General features: G+C 46.5%; 2 protein-coding genes across 8 annotated transcripts in view; one reads left to right on the forward strand and one right to left on the reverse strand.

Moving 5' to 3' along the window:
- The window catches only part of LOC121854158 (adhesive plaque matrix protein-like), a 9,281-nt gene extending 8,985 nt beyond the window's left edge, over window positions 1–296 (reverse strand). Inside the window, exon 1 of the mRNA XM_042348596.1 lies at window positions 255–296. Coding sequence (XP_042204530.1) covers window positions 255–269 — 15 coding nt within the window. The 5' untranslated portion in view covers window positions 270–296. The remainder of the gene's footprint in view (window positions 1–254) is intronic.
- Window positions 297–6,485: 6,189 nt separating this feature from the next.
- LOC121854162 (receptor-type tyrosine-protein phosphatase kappa-like) overlaps window positions 6,486–15,465 on the forward strand; it is a 122,726-nt gene continuing 113,746 nt past the window's right edge. For 4 of the 7 annotated variants that reach the window (XM_042348607.1, XM_042348605.1, XM_042348612.1 and 1 more), the window contains exons 1-3: window positions 6,487–6,896; window positions 7,108–7,231; window positions 7,531–7,595. In XM_042348607.1, coding sequence (XP_042204541.1) covers window positions 6,791–6,896; window positions 7,108–7,231; window positions 7,531–7,595 — 295 coding nt within the window. In that variant the 5' untranslated portion in view covers window positions 6,487–6,790. Of the gene's footprint in view, window positions 6,897–7,107; window positions 7,232–7,530; window positions 7,596–15,465 lie in introns of all 7 variants that reach the window. The other 3 variants (XM_042348606.1, XM_042348610.1, XM_042348609.1) reach the window with 2 other exon arrangements.

The following is a 15,465-nucleotide window of genomic DNA, read 5'->3' on the forward strand; positions in this document are numbered from 1 at the left end:
GTCAGGTCATCATACCAATGGTCCGGATTGGGGAGTGGAAAAGTTGTTTCAGTCGGTTAATTATTTTCACTATTTAAGTTGGTTAAAAATATTCCAAAACAAATCTTAAAAATTCAGACAACACTTTTAAGGTAACGAGATAGAAGATGTTTTCAAAATCACTTATAACATATCAACTCAAACGTCACTTAACATCACGACACAAAACATCACTGGCCATGAAGCTCCTCCCTCGTCACCAGGTCGCAGCTTACCTCGGAGATCCTCATACTGTGGCGTCAGGCAAGTGAGTGTCGTCAACCCTACGCGCAACCCAGGCTTTATACCAACACCCACCCAGCCAACGCCTACTGGTGCCTTCAAGACTCCGCCAAGGTGACCAGAAAAAAAGAAAAGGAAATCATTTAGTCTCTGGCTGCATCACATAAATATTTCATAAACAAAACTGTATTACCCATAGTTCGAGAAGGTATTCCAGGAGTGTATTTAGAGGAAGATAAATGGTTCTAGGGGCAATGTGGGTTGGGTTACGTTAGGTTAAGATTAGGTTAGGTTAGGTTTCTTCTGGCCTGAGTTAATGGTAAAGTGTTGCACCTTAAGTGGTCGCAGAACATCCCCTGGAGAGACGCCAGCCACCTCTTAGTGTACGCGGGAGAAAAACACACAACGAGAAGCTGACACAAGAGAGAGTATCCGGCCGGGTGAAAAGTCGACTCGGGAGTGGGTTTTTTTCCCTCGGTTTTATGGACTACCGGAGTGGCTGTTGACTGCATCTGTATCCGGAATAGTCATGAGGGGGGTGAGAGTATGAGGTGCACTGGGTGTTAGTTATGTGGGGGTGAGAGTATGAGGTGCACTGGATGTTAGTTATGAGGGGGGTGAGAGTATGAGTGCACTGGGTGTTAGTTATGAGGGGGTGAGAGTATGAGGTGAACTGGGATGTTAGTTATGAGGGGGGTGAGAGTATGAGGTGCACTGGGTGTTAGTGTGAGGGGGTGAGAGTATGAGGTGAACTGGGTGTTAGTTATGAGGGGGTGAGAGTATGAGGTGCACTGGATGTTAGTTATGAGGGGGTGAGAGTATGAGGTGAACTGGGTGTTAGTTATGAGGGGGTGAGAGTATGAGGTGCACTGGGTGTTAGTTATGAGGGGGTGAGAGTATGAGGTGAACTGGGTGTTAGTTATGAGGGGGTGAGAGTATGAGGTGCACTGGATGTTAGTTATGAGGGGGTGAGAGTATGAGGTGAACTGGGTGTTAGTTATGAGGGGGTGAGAGTATGAGGTGCACTGGGTGTTAGTTATGAGGGGGTGAGAGTATGAGGTGAACTGGGTGTTAGTTATGAGGGGGTGTGGGTGGTAGTAATGGTGGTAGTGTTGGTAGCAGTGATGATGGTAGTAGTAGTTGTGGTGATGGTGGTGGTAGTAGTTGTGGTGATGGTGGTGGTAGTAGTTGTGTTGGTTGTAGTGATAGTAGTGGTGGTGATGAATGGTTGTGGTGGGGACAGACAGGCAGGGATGTGGTCAAGGTGTGGCTGTCTGGTCTGGGTGGTACAGTAAAGGGAGGTCAGATAGTCAACACGTCATTATTTCTCCGAGGTTTAAGTCGACCAACATTTTTTAAAGACTTATAATAACCTTAAGATTAACCACTTCACGCTAGCCTAGCCTAACCCAACCTAACCTAACCTAACCTAACCTAACCTAACCTAATGCAAACGTACACTGTTAGAAAATTCAGTATTTTTTACATGTTTCATTCTGTATCTCCGACCAGGAAAACGTAGTAATTTGAATTACTTTTTTTGTCCTGCAAAATATTTCAGACACTCTCTTTCTCTTTTTCAATTTGTTTAATTATCAATATAAACTGACATTTTATCATACTATATACACTTCATGATGCATAGAACATTTAAAATCGTATGTTAATGCTGTTTATTATGTAATGACTGAATATGTGGTTGGCGGTTGTTTGCGGTTCACGTTCGTCGGATGTCCGTGTTTGTTTACATTATTTCAAGGAGGCGCATCACTCGTTGAAACGGAAGGTCAGTGTTTTCCCTCTTAAGTATATTCTAAGGAGACATGCCTTAGCATTATTAATCACAGTGTCTGGAGCCTTATATAATCATAGAGCCTTATAGAAAACTAATCCCAAGGTATTTAACGTAATCGGAGAATAGTGAACCTCAGCTAAAAGAAATCCTATGGCCAGGTTGAATGATTGGTCGTGCTCCACCAGGTAACCTCAGGTACAGTGTTGAGTAAGACATTGACTGCTGTAACATCCCGTAGGCGTCCTTATCAACCGCAAGTGCGTCATTACGGAGACACGCCGCACGCGCCCTCATCAATCGTACGCTTGTAGTAGGAGGGGAGGAGGGGGGGGGGTACAGTGGAATCTCTATTTAACGAACTGTATGGTGAGGAAAGTCCGTTATATCAAGGGTCCGTTAAATGTGAAACCTCCACCCCTTATTTGTTGATTGGTAAACGCGGAGATGTATATAGCGAACCAAGACTGTGTGTGTAATAACAATAATTTAGCTATTTGGTCTTTGTAATGCTTGTTTAAAAAAGTGAAACTCGTTCATCAGAGTAAAACAACTTAAGTGCCTGTCTGTGTGTCTGCCGGGATGACTGAACTATAGTCTTTTGGTTAGGTTGGACCATCCACCTTCACCACCACTACCACCGCAGCCTCCTACACTGACCGCCAAGCCTCCCCTCCCCTCCCATCACATTCCCTCACATATTCTCCCCATCCCTCCCCTCTCCATCTCATCCCTCTCATCCCCCCTCTCATCATCTCCCCCTCTCATAATATCCCCTCTCATCTCAACCCTCCCCCCCCAGTCACCCACAAAAGTCCCCCTGAACCACGAACCCACGAGAAATTCAGAACTCACGAACCCGAAGCATATATGCACAGAATAACGCACCAACTTACTGCTTCGGGGTTCACGAGTCTGAATCTCTCGGGGGTTCGTGTGGGTGACGGTACTAAGGTGACCGAGACAGATGCCTCCAGGCGGCCACACTTGGGTGAGGCTGTGCAGCTCTTCCCCAAGGTCACTGGTCACCCAATCACAGATAACGAGGTGGTTTGTGGTGGTTTGTGGGTAACAAGTGGAGGGAGATGAGGAGAGTGATGGAGGAGCTCTGTTGGGGGGGGGGGGTCATTAGGGTGGTGTTGTGGTTAGGTGAGATATTTTCTGTGGCTTGTGTATATTTGGGTGGTGATGGAGGAGGGCGGCGATGATGGTAGAGACTCATGGTAGAGGTTATGGTAGAGACTCATGGCAGAGGTTATGGTAGAGACTCATGGTAGAGGTTATGGTAGAGACTCATGGTAGAGGTTATGGTAGAGACTCATGGTAGAGTTATTGGAGGGGTTATGGTAGAGACTCAGGTTATGGTAGAGACTCATGGTATGGTAGAGACTCATGGTAGAGGTTATGGTAGAGACTCATGGTAGTGGTTATGGTAGAGACTCATGAGGAGGTTATGGTAGAGACTCAAGGGACTCATGTAGAGGGTGAGATGGTAGGACTCATGGTAGAGGTTACTTTAAGGACATATATAACCTGTCTGAGAAATAAATGAGAAATAACTAAAGCATGTGGACGGTGAGAGACACGTTAAGTTAGATGGTGGTGGTGGTGTGTGGTGTGGTGGTGGTGGTGTGTGGTGTGGTGGTGGTGGTGGTGGTCAGTGTGGTGGTGGTGGTGGTGTGGGGTGGTGGTGGTGGTGGTGTGGTGGTGGTGGTGGTGGTGGTGGTGGTGGTGGTGGTCAGTGTGGTGGTGGTGTGTGGTGGTGGTGGTGGTGGTCAGTGTGGTGGTGGTGTGGTCAGTGGTGGTGGTGGTGGTGGTGGTCAGTGTGGTGGTCAGTGGTGGGGGTGGTGGTGGTGGTGGTGGTGGTGGTGGTGGTGGTGGTGGTGGTGGTGGTGGTGGTGGTGGTGGTGGTCAGTGTGGTGGTCAGTGTGGTGGTGGTGGTGGTGGTCAGTGAACACGCTTCTTCTATGACCAAGAGATTCGCCTCATCTTATTTCACCTGAATATTAACCACCCCGACGGTAACCAAATTTAACCTAATTTATCATAACCTACAGGTAGTGTCAGGGTGGTTAATCTTCAGGTGGACTAAGCTGGGGGCAGAATCTTCAGGTGATTTGCATTATTATTATTATTATTATTATTATTATTATTATTATTATTATTATTATTATTATTATTATTATTAGTAGTAGTAGTAGTAGTAGTAGTAGTAGTATTTCCTAGAATTAATTAATGTTGGAGTACTACGTTCCTCGGATGTTTATGAAAATACAGTAATTAAGAAGTTATTACCAGTGACACTGACTAACACGGCGCCTCTCGCAGCCGCTGAGGGCACTAAAGCAGAGGGTAACGGTCGAGGTCGCCAAGTGTCGCCACAAATTACGTCTTGCCACATTATAATTGATGCTATTTTGGCTGTGGGAGGTTAGTGCGCCTCTGGTCAATGTCACGAGTCGTGTTTTGTCTTAATTAGTCGAGTGAAGTAGTGTTGTGTTGCCGCTGAACCTGTGATGAAAGGTAAGTAGTTGTGTTTCTTGTAGTGAGGTGTGTATAAAATGGAGTGTTGAGGGACTGAAGGTGTTTAATAGTGACGCAAGTTAAGGAGTCATGTAAGAATGAATTCACCTTTAAACATTTCAACACGTTTACTCACTCAACGGCACTGAGCGAGGTGATACTTTCGTTTATCTGTTTGTGTCTAATCTGTCTGTCTGTCTGTCTAATCTGTCTGTCTGTCTGTCTGTCTTTTCACACCGCAAGTCAGTCAGTAGTGTATGTTTGAGGGAAGAGATGGAAAGCTTCTTGATATATTGTCGACCATACTGTACATAACCACACGCTTGTTGGTGTGTTGAGATGGACAGATGAACAGTTAAAAGTTAAATGAGTCTGAATAGTACATGGCCTTGGGTGTGGGGTGAGTATTTGGGTCGTGTGTGTGTGTGTGATACAAGTGACATAAGATTCAATTAAGAAAGTTGTATTATTTTTTACACTAGAAGTTAAATAATCGAGTAAGACAATTTATCTTTTTAATATATAATTCTATATCACATTGTCAATAGGTCTGGGTAAGTCCCAGTCTTAATCATTATATTAGAACAGTGAGAAAAGGAGAATATACAATGAAATAGGTAAAATATAATATCTGTTTAAGTCTGTCCTCGAAATTTGAGTTCCATTTTTTCACTAAAGAAAATGGATGTTTACATTTGATGAGATACTTAACTAAAATTTGTAATGGTGTAAAAGTATTATATTACTCTGGTGTTGTACTTAAAAATATATAACAACAATTATAGAAAGAGCTTGGTGTTGGCAGGTGGGAGAGGTGGTGTTGAGAGTACCTAAATATTGTCATGTGTACATAATGGCAGCTTTTTCGTTTATCATAAGTTTACAACATTAATGGTTATGATTATATGTGGATATAAGTTTTAATTGTGTCTAGGGGCGGATCCAGTAATATCAGAAAGGGGGGTCCAAGAAATTGTGGGTACACGGCGAGCACAGCGTGTCCTCCAACTGGGGGGTTAGGGGGGCACTGTAAGACCCGGATTTTTTTTTTAAATCTGACCAATATTGTGGACATTTTTCGGTCATGTGCACTTGACATTAGGATATATTCTGAGGTCAATAGTAATTACCTTTTATTACACAAAAACGCCTGCGTACAATACTGCATTAAAGAAAAGGTATTGGAATTATCTGGTGATAAGGTGAGGTCCGGGCCTAACCTAAGTTAACCTAACCTAACTTGCCTCCACTTTACTCCTCAGATATTTAATCCAGAGATAAAAATAAAATTTAAAGTCTGGTCATATATTATAACAGTTAATGAAGGTCAAACAAGTTAAGGCTTTCGAGACTCGGGTCTGTCTCCTAACATCCCTGAGTTAAGTACAGTAGCGCGTGGACACTTAACTCGTCATCAACCGCAAATAGTGACGTTACGTTATTTTGTTTTATTAATCGAACTATTTTGGTGTTATTATCAGTATTTATAATGTGGAATACACGAGGATGAAAGTTTATGTAAGGTAATGTACAGAGGCACTTCCAAGGTAACTCCATCAGACGCAAGACAAGGTTGGCGCCCACAATGTTAGCATCAAGTGGACTGTGATTGTACCCCAGAGACCGCGAGGCCAAACAGTGTCTTTACATCTCTCCTTTTCGTAAATACCAGATAGATAATTGCTGGGAAATAATTATCTTAATGACACTTGCGATAGTTTGAAAATAATTTATAGTGTATATTAACGTTCACGATGTTTGGAGATGCGGTAAACTAGACGAGCGTTGTGAGGCGGGACGCAGGAGAGAGGTGTGACTGCAGGAGATAAGGAGGCGGTTGTCGCGTCGCTGGGGGTACCGGCTAGCTAGTGACTCTCTTACGTCATATAACAATTTCTTACACAACTTGCGGCACCCCCACGGCGCTCACTCTAGTCTACTTTCTTCAGTGTTCCTAGATGGTCTCCTTCTTGAACTCACACTCTCCCGCTGGATCTGATCAGGCAATATTGAGCATTTTTCACGCGCTAGAACTCGTTGTGACCGGCAGTAGACTAAAGAATTAATTTAAAATGGATTAATTATTATCAGGTGAACGTTTTAGTAACTATAATCCACCATATCCGTATTATATAGCGTTGTGTGTCGTCAGTCGTACATTAGATTACAGTGCGTTGGGCAGCTGTGTGATAGCCTGATTAAACTGACCTGACGATGGAAGTAAGGCCAGAAGAGGAGGAGGTGGATTGGTCGACTCTGCTGATCCCGTATAACGACACCGTCCTCCTCGTCTCGGAAAACCTCACGAAATATAATCTGAGTGAGTTTATGGGAGTTTATCGACACAGTTGTTATAATGGGCACTGTTGAATAGGGCGTAGCATCACCAGCGCTTAAGATAAACTAACCTAACCTAGTCTACCAAAACCTAACCTAGTAAAGCAAACCCTAACCTGACCTAACTAAACTTAACCTAACCAAACCTAAAGAGACCCACACACACTCAAACCGTCTCTCTCTCCCACACACAGCGGTGGCGGAGGTTGTGGCCCATGAGTACAACTGCTGCGCCGCCAACGAGGGCACCTGGACCGCCTTCTTCTGCGTCCTCTTCTCGGCCATCCTCTTCGCCATCGCCATCATCAAGTACCTCAGGTGAGACGCTTACCTTGATGACTCTACCTTGACACTATACAGGTTAGGTTAGATTATGGTATGTTATGGTAGACTAGGTTAGGTTAGGTGAGGTTAGGACAGGTTAGGTTAGGTTATCGTAGGCAAGGTCAGGTTAGGTCAGGTCAGGTCAGGTCAGGTTAGGCTATGGTAGACTAGGTTAAGTTAGGTAAGGTTACGACAGGTTAGGTCAGGTTAGGTTAGGTCAGGTCAGGTTAGGTATTAAAGCTTCTTGTCTGCTCCTACACCCTGCTGACCATTGCTCTCGTCTCTTGTTGCAGGAAACAGTCCTTAAACCCTCACGTGGTGCGGATGAACTGGAAGAAGATCTCGAAGGTCATGTATGGTAAGTGTTGACTCTGCCTGTTGTGTGTCTGTCTGTCTCTCTGTCTGTCTGTGTCTCTCTTTTTCCTGCCTATCTCTGTCTTGACTATGCCTGTTCTGTCTGTGTCTGTCTGTCTTTCTCTTTGCTATTTCCCCCCACCTCTCTCTCTCTCTCTCTCTCTCAAATAGCCTTGTGGACTCACTGAAGAAGCTGTGTTGCTCTGTTGTGTTTCTGTGTCGCAGTGTTGATTTGTTTTCCATGTTTGCTCCTATATTGACGCTTTGCTGTTGTGTATACGTGTATTAAAGGGGTGTTGCTGTGTATTGCGTATTAGAGGTGTGTTGCTGTGTGTTGCGTATTAAAGGGGTGTTGCTATGTGTTGCGTATATTGAGGCGAAATTGTCTTAATATTAGTTCTTGTCTCATTCAGGATCTGTTTTACAAAGTAGTACAAGGGTTGGGTCTACAGAGGGCGCCACCGGGTAGTACAAGTGTTAACCGCAAGATAGCGCCACTATCACCACCAACCACCATCATCTACATCACCACCACCATAACCAGCCTTCACCACCACCATTACCACCACCCACCACCATCACCAACCACCACTACCACCACAACACTCACGTTCCCTGGATGTTAAAATGAGGTGTCAGTCTCACTCTCACGATGCATCTCATTTCCATAGTTCTCAACCCGATTCCTTACTCTTACTCACTATCTCATTGTTCCTTCCTTCCTTCCTTTCTTCCTGTCATTACCTCCTAGCAACTCCCAATACCGCCATAGCAACTCCCAGTACCGTCCTAGCAACTCCCAATACCGTCATAGCAACTCCCAATACCGTCGTAGCAACTCCCAATACCGTCATAGCAACTTCCAATACCGTCGTAGCAACTCCCAGTACCTCCTAGCGTCTCTTTAGTTCCTCCTAGCATCTCCCAATACCGTCCTAGCAACTCCCAGTACCGTCTTAGCAACTCCCAGTACCGTCCTAGCAGCTCCCAGTGTCATGATCGTAATGACGGCTAGCCTGTTAAAACCTAATGATTCATATTATGCTTACACGTCCACAAAACCTTCCGAGTCCCCCAGTGGAAACGTCCTCCGTTTTCTCTGTTTCTTTGATGACGTCGTCAGATGTCGTATTTGTGTTGACCGAGTTTGTAAACTCTTTTGCATCTACCGAGACCTGTAACTCCTTTTTCACCTATGAATATCAGAGACCCTGATAATCATAGTGTTTGTAGTAAGGCACTGCGTGTTGGGACCTGCTCACCGGGATTACCACCCAAGACCTTTTGTGATCAATTTAATTCTTGCCTTTGATAGCTCAGTCAGAGCATTGTTTGTAAAGAGAATATTAGGGAATGAAACTGAGTTCGTAGTCTCAGTTTCAAACGTCAGAGTGTACAGTAACGTAATGCAGTGAAATGGTTAAGTAGGTGGAATCTGTGACCTGACGTGGGGTGGAGGGTGACGGTTCGTTTTCAACGGTCAGTAAGCGCCACGATCCTCACTCCACAGGTCCCGTCGCAGCCTAGGCCGTGTCGGTAGCGTGGATGACGCATCCACTACTCTGGGGAGATGTATGAAGACCAGTAGAATCGGTTATCTCCGTGAATCCCGACCGTCAGAAGCTCCACTACCACCTATGGACCCCATAGCTGGCCAGTCTTCCCCTAACGCTCTGCCCACGTGGTGACCCCGTATCACCAAGCCCCACAACAACTACCAGCCCCCATCATTGGTGGATGAGTACATAGCTCAGTAGGGCTATTTGGGTGGTTGTGTGATTCCACCGGGAATTATCCGAGTTTGTTGGAAGGTGCCACGTGGTGATGAGGCTCCCATGGCGGCCGCTTGAGTATTACTCTTGGGGTGTTGAGCGTTGTACTGGCAAGTGTCACTGGTTTTAATGGTGCTGTGAGAGATTATGTGTGTTATTGTGTGTGTGTACACCCAGTCGTGGTGTAAGTAAATTGAGCCTGAGGGCTAGTACAAGGATTTCCTATTTGGTGCATATAACGTCATTCTAGTAACCTTTTTGTGTTTTAATATACTATTGTATTTGTATGTTGGGTCTCTTATTCACCTGCAATATTCCCGTTGTTCTTTCCTGATGCTTGATACTATAATTACATGTACCCATGGGCCTTCCTCTCGCGTCACGCTACCTCAGGTCAGAGTATTAACGTAAAAGTTGTTATAAGAGTCCCAAGCCCTTATACCAGCGCCCCTAGCATCTCCCCGCCCCCCCAGGACAGCATGAGGTTATAGCCCAGTTTTACATAATGGAAGTTTAGAGATGCAGCGGATGTGAGCGATGACTCTCCCTTATATCTTACCCCCACGACCTGACCCCACCCCGACCTGTGGCCATAGTCTTGGACCTGACCCCGACCTGTGGCCATAGTCTTGGACCTGACCCCGACCTGTGGCCATAGTCTTGGACCTGACCCCGACCTGTGGCCATAGTCTTGGACCTGACCCCGAACTGTGGCCACAGTCTTGGACCTGAATCTTGGACCTGACTCACTGTAGGTCCTGAATCTTGGACCTGACTCCGACCTGTGGCCATAGTCTTGGACCTGACTCACCGTAGGACCTGAATATCGGATCTGACTCACAGGAGGACTTGAATTTTGGACCTGACTCAACATAGGACTTGAATCTTGGACCTGACCCCGACCTTTGGCTTTAGTCTAGGACCTTTCTCTTCCTTCTCATTCCTCCTCCCTCCTCTTCCTTTCTCCTATTTTTTCTTCTTCCATTCCCCCCTCATTCTTTCTCCTCCTCCTCCTCTTTCTTTCCTCCCCCTCCTCCTCTTCTTCCTCCTCCTCCTCCTCTTTTACCTTTTTTCATTCTTCCTCCTCCTCCTCCTCCCAGTGTCGCCCTGGTCAGTCTCTCTCATCTCAACTTTCCACCAAACTGATGCATTTTTACTCAACCTGCAAACTGTGGCGGTAACTCTGTCATACTCACGGGAGAATCAGTCACCCCCTCCCTCCCCCCGGACAAACAGACAATACTTGAGGCTGGCGGTGTGTGTGTGTGTGTGTGTGTGTGTGTGTAGGTTTAATTAAGATCAGTGTCAGGTGTTGTAATACAATCTTGTACTATACGTAGAAGGGTATGATAGGTAGTTACGTAGGTAGGTGTTTCCTTCATGGGATAGGAACTTAAAGGGAAAACAGTAACAAGATCGTAACTTAAGGGAAAAAGTAACACTGATTAAAAATTTAAAAGGGAAAAAAGGTAACTCAGGTGGTGGCATTAATGGCATTTGTAAACGAGGTGACCAGCAGGTGGCGCCCCTCGTCCCAGGTGAGTTGGTCGCCCACCTTTACCTTCTGCTGGACCTTTCTGATTCTTCTTCACTAGATACCTTTAATTTAGGTCTTGGATACACCTGTGTTTTGTGTTCCTCTCTGTCTCTCACTTGTCTCACCTGTGTACACCTGCCTTAATGTTCCTCTTAGTGTTACTCTTCTCTACCTCTCTTTTATACACACCTCCTCTTCCTCCTTCTCCTACTACTCCTTCTTTCTGTGTATATTTCTCTTGTACCCCTCCCTCGTTTCTCCTCCCTCCCTCTATACACCTACCTATCTACCCCCCTACCCCTCCCCCTCACCTACCCCTCCCCCTCACCTCTGCTCCCACGAGAATCAACCCCCTTCCTCCCTGGCCCCCGCCCCTTGGCTTGAGCACCTCCCTGAAGGCGAGGTGTTGACAGAGGCACTACTGCAGTTTGGTGGGTGAGGCTCTTCGTCTTGATCAGGGCGGTAGACTCTCTCCTCCTTCACCTTACTTCTCCCACCTCTCAACACTTCCTCCTCCATCTGTTATTATTTTGTCCTCCTGTTGTTGTTGTTGTTTCTGTCCTCCTCCTCCTCCTCCTCCTCCTCCATACTACATGTTCTTTGTAATGTAAACACCATCTGTTTATTTATTTACTTATTTAATTATCTCGATTTTTACCTTTTATCATCTTGTGCCTGTGTTATGAGAGAGAGAGAGAGAGAGAGAGAGAGAGAGAGAGAGAAAGAGGGAGAAAAAAGTAAGATTAAAGAGAGAGAGAGAGACAGACACCCCTTTCCTGGCAGCTGCTGGGTGACAAAGGGCTCGATTACTGGGCACCGACAGCCTGAAGATGTCTCATTTATACCCAACAGCTGATCTTTGTTGTGAGTCGAGGCGTTAAGACTCTCGTGAGGGAAGGTGCGGTAGGTGGTCATGTCAGTACAGGGGCGGTTGAGATGGTGTCAGTTTGTTTTTAGGTAATGACGTGACCCTCTCTCTCTCTCTTTCTCCTCTGTGCAATAGATGAAAATTACACCAATTACAGGTATTAATGACGTTATTTGTCAAGGTAATTAACAACGTCTGGGTCGGTGGTACAGATTATGTTTACAAGATGATTGGTCGTGATGTAACCAAGATAGTTGTTGTTGTTGGTTATTTATTGGATGTTTCTTAGTCTGACCTAACATAACTTAACCCATCCCAACCCAACCCATCCCATCCCAACCCAACCCAACCCATCCCATCCCAACCCATCCCAACCCAACCCATACCCATCCCAACCCAACCCATACCATACCCAACCCAACCTCATTTACACACTAATATGAGGTTAAATATGGCAAGAAAAGAGGAGAGATGAAATATATTTTTGCTCGCCTCAACTGATTTTTTTTTACTGTAGTCTTCCCTAAAAATTACTGCAGTTAATAATAAAAAATGAATAAACAGGTAAAAATGATCTGCATATTAAAGTGTGAGTGAGAGAGAGAGAGAGAGAGAGAGAGAGAGAGAGAGAGAGAGAGACGTGACCTAGTGGGTGCCAGCGTCGACTTAATCAGCTTTGTAAAGAATTATTTTATTATATTTTTCGTCCTGTGGCCTTGTGTGTGTGTGTGTGTGTGTGTGTATACATAAGACATGTAAACATCATTTAAGCACCACATAACATAATTAACACTAAACCTCACATAAATACAGGATATAAACACAAACTCACTATATGACAGATGAAACACCGAAACAACGTCTATATGAGAGGGAAATGCGTCCTTGAAGGGTGTTAGGTTAGGTTTAGGTTTAGGTTAGGTTATTTTAGGTTAGGTTAGGTTAGAGGGAGATACAAGACCCGTCCAGGAAGTGTTTAATTGTTGAGCCACAGCATCACCATCGCCACAGCCACATCATCAACACAACCACACTATCACCACCTCCACACCACGACGCCACACTATCACGACAACCACACTCACCACCTCCACGCCACACCACAGCCACACCATCAACATAACCACACCATATATCCCCCCTTGACAGATAGAAATTTTACTCCAAATCATAAATATTGTTGAAGTATTCCCTCGTGAGTGTTGCTTGAGGCCATAAAGCGGAGGTAGAGAAGTACTGAAGCATCGGGTAACGTGAGGGTAGCGTCTCAACCTCACTGTAAATAACCTGTGAATAAAAGAGTTACTTAATGGAGAGAGAGAGAGAGAGAGAGAGAGAGAGAGATTGTTTTTGTCATTACGTGAACGGGTCCTTCAGATTGGGGACAAATAATGCGGAAACTGACGAATTAATACTGTTTTCCCCTCTCCTCTCCTCCTCCCCCCCCTCCCTTCCCCTCTCCTCCTCCCCTCCCCTCCCTTCCCCTCTCCTCCTGCCCCCCCCGACATCAACCTCATCTCCTAGTGATGTAGGAGGAGGCCGTGGGTGAGGTGAGGTGAGATGAGGGAGGGTAAAGTGAGGTGAGGTGAGGGAGGGTGAAGTGAGGTGAGGGAGGGTGAAGTGAGGTGAGGTGAGGTAACACGGCTGGCAGAGGAAGCAACAGGTCCAGGAGCCGCTCACTGTACGATAACTTCTTCTAGAGGAGTGAGTGGGCGGTGGTGGTGAGAGGAGAGGGATTGAGTGGGGTTGACGGAGAGGGGGTGATGGAGGGTATGGGGGGTGATGGGGAGTATAAGGAGGGGAGTTATCATCTCTCACCCGAAAGTGACTCAATAATATTACTGTATAACTCCTCTAAAGAGACAGTTTACCTTACACCCCACCCACCCTCACCGCTTCCCCTCCCCTGACCGTCACCCTCACCACCGTCAACCCCCACCACCGTCAACCCCCACCACCGTCACCACCCCACCACCGTCACCCCTGCACCACGTCAACCCCCACCACCGTCACCCCCACCACCGTCACCACCCCACCACCGTCAACCCCCACCACTGTCACCCCTGCACCACCGTCAACCCCCCACCACCGTCAACCCCACCACCGTCACCACCCCACCACCATCAACCCCCCCCACCACCGTCACCCCCACCACCGTCAATCCCCCACCACCGTCACACCCCACCACCGTCACCACCCCACCGTCACCACCACCCCACCACCGTCACCACCACACCGTCACCCCCCACCACCGTCACCACCACACCGTCACCACCACACTTACTTATCTCGTCAACTTGAGTCAGTTTCATTGAGTTTGTGATCATGAGCCAATGTGTGTGTGTGTGTGTGTGTGTGTGTGGCCCTATTACCGCTGCCTCTATCCCCAGTCTTATAACCACTAGAGCATCAATATTCTTCTCGTACCTGGTTAGGTTAGGTTAGGTTAGAGTCATATTGTAGTTTTGATGCTGTTTTTGGATGTAAACTGTGTGCCATTGCTTAAATGAATGTGTTATATATGCCTGACCTAACCTAACCTAACCAAACCAAACCAAACCAACAGCCGTCATGAACAGTCTTGCTCCATCTCACGTTAAAGGGTAAAGCTTATAACAGTTGTGTTGTGGTCTCTCTCTCTCTTCCCTCTCTCCCTCTTCCCCTCTTTATTCCCCCCTCCTCTCTCCCTCCCTACCTGAGACACCCAACACCAGCATCAGGCAGTAGTGAAATATGGGTTGTAATACCATAGAGTTTTACACCAAACTTAACCGGACCCAACCCAACGCAACCCCACCTAGCCTAGCCTAACCTAACGCAACCCCACCTAGCCTAGCCTAACGCAACCCCACCTAGCTTGTAGCCTTAACCCAACGGGTAACTCCCCACCTAGCCTAGCCTAACCCAACGCAACCCCACCTAGCCTAGCTCAACCAATGCAACCCCACCTAGCCTAGCCTAACCCAACGCAACCCCACCTAGCCTAGCCTAACCTAACGCAACTCCCACTCCCAGCCTAGCCTTCCCAACCCAACGCAACCCTACCCTTGCCTAGCCTAACCTAACGCAACCCCCACCCAGCCTAGCCTAACCCAACGCAACCCCACCTAGCCCAGCCCAACCTAACGCAACCCCACCTAGCCTAGCCTAACCCAACGCAACCCCACCTAGCCTCAGCTTCCAACCTAACGCAACCCCACCTAGCCTAGCCTAACCCAAACGCAACCCCACCTAGCCTAGCTCTAACCTAACGCAACCCCACCTAGCCTAGCCTAACCTAACGCAACCCCACCTAGCCTAGCCTAACCTAACCTAACCTGACACTTGAGGTTTCTTAAGGGATTCTTGCGATATATTTATTTTCTTTATTTCTTTAAGCTAGGGTAGAGTCTCAGAGCTGCTTTGGCGGCCATTTTGTTGTTGTCGCGTAGAATAGTGTGGTGTCTGGTATAGAGGTGTGGCGCCTGGTACAGAGGGTGTGGCGCCTAATACAGAGAGTGTGGCGCCTGATACAGAGGGTGTGACGCCTGATACAGAGGGTGTGACACCAGATAAAGAGGATGTGGCTCAGGTGTAAGAAATGTCATGGTCTTTCACTTAATAATGTCCTTAGGTTGATTATTTAACAGATGAGTAAAAATGTCGCTTAATATTAGACGCCTGAGAGAGAGAGAGAGAGAGAGAGAGAGAGAGAGAG

The sequence above is a fragment of the Homarus americanus genome, unplaced genomic scaffold, assembly GCF_018991925.1.
Source record: "Homarus americanus isolate GMGI-L3 unplaced genomic scaffold, GMGI_Hamer_2.0 scaffold13581, whole genome shotgun sequence".
Classification (NCBI taxonomy): Eukaryota; Metazoa; Arthropoda; class Malacostraca; order Decapoda; family Nephropidae; genus Homarus; species Homarus americanus.